Source organism: Myotis davidii, unplaced genomic scaffold (genome assembly GCF_000327345.1).
Source record: "Myotis davidii unplaced genomic scaffold, ASM32734v1 scaffold39, whole genome shotgun sequence".
Classification (NCBI taxonomy): Eukaryota; Metazoa; Chordata; class Mammalia; order Chiroptera; family Vespertilionidae; genus Myotis; species Myotis davidii.
In genome coordinates this window covers 733,771-740,172 of record NW_006290531.1, presented here as the reverse complement: position 1 = coordinate 740,172, position 6,402 = coordinate 733,771, and the positions used below count along the sequence as shown (strand labels likewise).

At 46.7% G+C, this 6,402-nt stretch overlaps 1 protein-coding gene across 1 annotated transcript in view; it reads right to left on the bottom strand.

Moving 5' to 3' along the window:
• Positions 1–1,971, bottom strand: part of LOC102758657 (guanylate cyclase soluble subunit beta-2) — a 79,975-nt gene extending 78,004 nt beyond the window's left edge. The window contains exons 1-2 of the mRNA XM_015563783.1: positions 1,871–1,971; positions 1,134–1,263 (exon numbers count right to left, since the gene is read on the bottom strand). Of these exons, the coding sequence (XP_015419269.1) occupies positions 1,134–1,263; positions 1,871–1,971 (231 nt within the window). The remainder of the gene's footprint in view (positions 1–1,133; positions 1,264–1,870) is intronic.
• Between the last annotated feature and the right edge of the window lie 4,431 nt (positions 1,972–6,402).

Sequence of the window (6,402 nt, the reverse complement as noted above, 5' to 3'; positions counted from 1 at the left end):
GCCCGCCCCCCCCCCAACCCCCCCGCCCCTTGAAGGGGAGATGACTTGTGGGTGTAAGTCTTCACCCCTCTCCCCATCTTTTCTTGGCTCCACCTGCCCCCATGTGTGACCCATTCACAAAATCACACCCTTGCCTGAGATTTTCAAAGTGCTCTCTAGAACTGTCTAGGACTCTAACTGCTCAGCCCTTCTGTGTTGTCATCACCACAGGATTATTCTGTTAAAATATCATATGAACATTCTTTTCTTCCTTTCTCTCTTTCTACTTATTTATCTATCTACACATGAACCAATACACACACATATGTAAAAGTAATATATATAATATATATAAACAATGTTATACATAACATATACTGGTTTTACATATAAATTGTTTCCTTCCCCTTTGCTGAATTACAAGTTTCTTGGGGTCAGGAAGTGGGTGTAATTTATCTATTATTTTGACTACTGTGCCAAGGCAGTGCCTGGGACATAGCAGGTATTTAATAAATGAATAAGTATTAAATTGAAGCCTCAAATCTGAACTCATGAAAACCTTTAAACACCTCCAGGCATTTAAAATTAATACAACGTATCCGAGTCACAGCACCAAAAAAAAAAATAATAATTAAAATAACGTTAACAAGGATATAAATTGTGTAACCTAGCGATCTTTGCAAAAGAGCTCTGAGACAGAGAAAAACACCATGGCCACGCCTAAGCCCTGAGTGCTAGTGACGCCCGCCCTTCTAATGTCCGACCAAGGAAACGGAGGCACAGGGGAGTCCGAGATCTGCTGCTGGGTCATAATCACATGGGATGATGTTTCTCAACTTGATGGATTTGGGGTCAATGAGACACGGGACAGCAGTCGGTCTTTCCTGAAGCCGGTGGCACAGCTAACCTGTGGGAACCCTGAGCATATAGGTCAGAGGGCAGCCTCCCGCCGTGACCAATTATAAACATGCCCCTGGAGAGGGCAAAAAGGCAACGGGCAGGCTGGTCCTGCACAATCTGTTGTGTATGCCCTTGGCCTCCTGAATTTGCCTCTCACACACCAGCCTGCAGGGATTTTCCTGGACACAGCCCTGGTTGGAATGAGCAAGAATGATGAACAGTACTCAAGTTCTCCAACACTCAGGAACTGGCACTGTTAAGCTAGTTAGATCAGCCAGAAGGTAGGGACTCGTATTGGCTGGTGGCACCCACATCTTCTGGGGGCTACTTGAGTAGTCGTGATGTCCCTGAGAATCATCAGTGTTCAAAAGAACCTTAGCCAAACTGTTAAGGGGTACCGAAATCTTTCTCTTATAGAAACGACTTTGCACATTCCATACCCAATCCCCCTTACTGGTCCTGCCATCTGGCTGGGGGATGTCCCACACTTTCAGTGAGTCTAGAGTGGGGTGTGACTTAGATGGCATCGCTTGGGCTCTGGAGCAAGATGGGTTTCTGTCTTGTGCCTTATAGCTGTGTGGCTTTGGGTAAATTACTTAACCTCTCTGAACCCAGTAGAGTCATGAGCTAAACTGAAAATAATAGTGCTTATTCTTGGGAAGGATTGTTGCTGTGGTTATGGCATAATGGTCTGGAGTCAGACTACACAGGTTGATTGCCAATCCCACGTCTCACCAGCTGTTTGACCCTGGCCCTTCACCAAATCTCATTTATCTTCAGCTGTTTCATCTGGAAGATGGGGATGGGAATAGTCCCTTCCTCACATGGTTGTAGTAAGGATTCAATGAGATAATAGGTATGAGGCACTTGTTACATAGAAAATGCTCAAAAAATGACAACTATTTTTAGACCGTATGCATTTTGAGCAATGGAGGCTCAACAGACGCAGGCTGAGAGGAAGTCAGGACAGGGGATGCTGAGGACTGCTTACCATGTTGCCGCAGCAGCTGTCTTCAGGCCCAGGCAGTCCTGGAGGCGCGCCGGGCCCCAGAACGTCCTTTCAGTCCCGTTGTTCAGGCAAATCCCCAGCATCTCCGGAAGCCCGTCTTGTAGAGGTCCGGGTGTCCACAGGGAAATCAGCAGCTTATCACTGGCCTCCAGGCAAGGAGCTAGCTGTTGGTCCCTTCACCGCAGAGGGAACAAAAAGTAAGGCTGTCCCGCGGGTGCGTGTGTGGGACCTGCCATCAGGCTCCTCAGCGGTGCACATAATTAATGCTAAACCCTGGGGGCAGTTCCGTCTGAAACCCTGAGGTGCCAACACAACAAGCACCATTCTGCCAGTGGGGAGCCCCTGGCCTGCAGGGCACCGGGGAAGCAGCCCTCTGCAGTTTGCTGCCCTCCTGTGGGAAAAGGCTTAGAAAACAAGCATGTCTGGTCATGCTGGACCCTGGGGCTTATTGTCACTTCCCTCTGAATTTTGCTGCAAATTCAGGAACTCTTGGCTCCCTCTCCCACCGAGTCCTCTTCGGTGAGGCTGGCGTCTGACTTTCCATGAGGCATTCTTTCCTAGGTTGGCTGAAGTGGAGGCCAGGATTCCTGAAACCTGGCCGGCTTTTGAAAGTCATTTATCCTTTCATTTGACATTTCACTGCGAGTCCTGTACCTGTGTAATGGCACCAGGATGAGCATGGGGGAATACAAAGGCTGGGGGTATCAGCTGTGCCCCAGGTGGCCAGTGGGGCACTTGGCCCAGAGCACCCCTTGAGCCCTGAACTTGTCTTTGAGGATGCCTCTGGGGTCCTGCTGGAAGACTGCCTTTTAGATGAGATTGCCTATTAAGAGGCCTTTTTAGTTCTTTAATTGAACTTCCTTGGATATGATCCAAGAATGACCTGCCTTGACCAGAACTTGACTCTATTGTGTGAAATTCCCGGGTGCCTTTCGCCTCACCTTCCTCCCCATCCCAGCTCCATTCCAGGCTCCGGTAGCTATTCTATAGAGGCCTGTGCTCTGAGCAGTGTGATCAGAAGCGAGAAACCCAGCCACTACCGGGTCCAACAAATATTGCCTACAGCAATTCCAATAGACATGCCAGCTTTAGTGTAAAAACAAGAATAAAAATAAATAAATACAATAAAATCAAAGGTTAGGTGAACCCTTTAGGGACAAGACCTATGAAAGTGACTCATGGTCAAGGCAGCATCTCATGAGCCCAATAATGCCATAGACTGGGGCAGCCCCCTGAAATGAATGCCCTCCTTAAAGTCCAAAGCATCTTGATCTTTAGATCTGCAACACCCAGCACATACAGTAAAATCCCACACAATTTGCTGAAAGACTTCTCCCTTCCCAATAGACACTCCAGCACTGCACCCCGGCCCCGCTGGGATCCCTCTCCACTCTTGCCTCCACCTCTTTCTGCACCTCCCCTTAGAAAGCTCCCCTTGCCTCTCCATCTATTAAGCTTTTTTTTTTTTTTTGGTTGTCTTCTCTGTTCCCTCCCAAATTACCTGCCCCACCCCTCCATCCTCGAGGCTTTGCTTATTCTCAAAAGCTGGCCTCCCTGTGTGCTGCTCCGATGAGGAAGGAACATGTGGTCAGGAGGAGAAAAAAGGCGCTGGGACAGGTGATTTCCATAATTATGCTCCCCAACACTTCGCCGCCATTCAGCTGACAGTCTTCTTTCTCCCTGCCAGCTGGGCTTGCTCGGGCGCTCGGACCCCCTCCACTCAGCCCAGCCCTGCTTTTTCAAACCCATCAGCACTCTCACATTTCACAATAAGTAAATGTTTTTTTTTTTAAATCTCCATTTTCTTTCTCATGCAGCAGATGGCAGGGCTCAGGAACTTGGTGGAAATTAGGCTTTCTGATTTTCTAATAAATTTCAGCATCTCACACAAAAAGCAGGACCTCATTTTGATTCTGATGTTCAGTCCATATGGCATATCACTTTGGGCTGTGGCAGCTTCATCCTCAGGGTAACAAGGCAGAGGGATCTTTTGTAGAACAACAAGACTGCGCTGGTATGGACCAATGGGATTCCTTGGTGAATACCATTTGATAATAACATTGTCTATGGCAATGGAGTAATTATCCCTCTTTTATGGTATGTGTTAATTTTCGCTGCCAGTTTTCCTAATTACAACTGCCCCAAAGGACTACTTTTTATAAATACTCTGTAAACATTTGAAAATACATAGGCAGTGCATGCATGAAGAAAAATGTCCCTGGATTTTAAAACTGCCTGGAAAATTGGCTGACGCTTTATGTTTGTCAATTGCATAGACAGCCTAGTGAGTAACTTGCAGTGTGTGGAACATCTAGTCTCTTCTCTCTTCCATGACATACTCGTAGGCCTTCCTTCCTCGCTGGGAGTGCTGCTCTGAGGGGCATTTGTCCGTGCACTTTGACAAATGTCCACACCTGTGTAACTCACACGCTAATAAAGACATAGAACATGTCCATCACCACAGAGTTCCCTGATGCCCCTTCTCTGTCAGCCCACTTCTCCCCACTCCTCCCTCCCCGCAACCACCACTGTTCTCATTACTATCTCTATAGTTAGTTTTACTTGCTCTTGAGCTCCACATAAATTGAATTATTCAGTCTGTTCTCATCTGTGTCTGGCTTCTTAACTTTTAACCCATGTTTGGTGCAAAATTCAAACCTCATTCCCCAAATTAGATGCATCTCTGTAAACATACAGCCTCATTTGACACCTAGCCTATGATACCTGATGAGATCCTAAAGATACCTCTCATCTCCCGTGATCTAGGTCTGATGTGCAGTGAGAAACACAAGCCTTTCACTTTGCAGATGACAAGGGAGAAGGGGGAATACTATGGGAGGTTGCTAGATAAATCTCTACAGTTTGAGGGAAGTCATGAGAGGGAGAGTGAAAGGAAATAGTATCTGTGAAGAAAATGTTCTCTGATAAAATTAACCACCACATAATTTTTGTTTATTTTTGCGTGCCTTTGACTATAGCTGCCTTACTCTTGGTGGGACTCCTACAGACCATTTGTTGCTCCCAGTCTACCTCGGGCTTCCTGGCTTTGGAGCTGCCACAGACTTCCTACCAGGGCCTAAAGCAGAGGGACCTCAAGGTGGGCTCCCATATTTTATGGTAAAAATATGCCCCCCACCCCCACCCTGTGGGCCTGCCAGGTGTCTGCTGAAATAGTCATTGATTTAGGTTACAGCTTTGTAAATAAAAATAGTACCAATTCCTTTGGCTAATGAGATTAGCTAGTATACACCTGGCTTGCTAAGAGGTCCTGAGACAGAGAAGAGATAAACTCTAATGTGCATGCATTAGAGAGACTGAGAGAGAGAGAGAGTTCAATGTCAGTCCAAGGCATAGAGTGTTCTCAGAAAGGCGAGTTCTGCGTGAGACCGCAATGGGAGGCCCTGGATGGAGGCGGAAAGGGGATGCAAGTGAGTTCAACATCACATCACATCACAGATGGCACTGCTGGCCTTGCTTTTCCCCTTGGAGGGACTACTGTCTCACTGAAAGATGGCTTGGTGTGGGGATGACTTGGCTAAGGGTGGAGCTGTGATTTAGAGCCAGATTTCTTTCAGGCACATGTTCCTATTTGGAACTTTAGCATATGGAAACAAGAGTCACCTATCAGTAAGAATCTTCAGGGGGGATTTTCCAGAACACAGGGCAGTTTATTTTCTAAATGTTCATAGTAAGTGCTTGCTGTATGCTCACTGTGATAACAGCTCATTTCTACCAAGCCTCTCCAATGTGCCAGGAAGAAAGCACTGCAGGATGAACCTCATGAAACTGTCTATTCTGGGTCAAAGACCACTGAATATTGGCAATTTCATTCGATTCAACATTAACTCGACATTAACTCATCCTTACCACAAGCATATATGTAGGTCCTATTATCATTAATCCTCTCTAAATATAACAACATTGAGGTCAGAGAAGTTAAGTTAATCTTCCTTAAGGGTCCAAAACTAGTTAGTATCAGAGCTGGTTTTCAAACTCAAGCCAATGTCCTAAACCCTCCACTATAAAGAGAAAAGGGGGGGGGGGGGGGGTAATGACCCCTCTCTCTTTTTTTCTTGATGAAGCTGAGGCCTCCTTTGGAGTCAGGTAGTATCCTCAGAAAAATCTCTTTTTTTCAGGGAAGTCAAACTCTAGCTCATGTGGGCCACCTTTCTGTCACCTGCTGGTGGGTGACAGTTACTTTGTACACAAAGGTTGTCAATGTTGGGAGAAAACCCTGAACAATGGTCTCTTACTGTGAAACTTGGGTCCTATGATTTCAAACCAGAGCCTTCCCCTTAGGACTGAAGAAACAGCAAGCGTTGAGGCTTTTCCCGGCTCACCTCCACCCACCGATCCTGAGAGCCCCATGCTCCCTGGCTGTGCCATTCCAAGCAAGGGCAGGCCGCTTTCCTTTCCACTTGAATTTCACAGCCTTAATGGTACATAGCAAAGACCAGAGGAATAGCTAGGCCTGAAGCGCCACCGTGTGTCCAAATGACCAAACAGCAACAGGA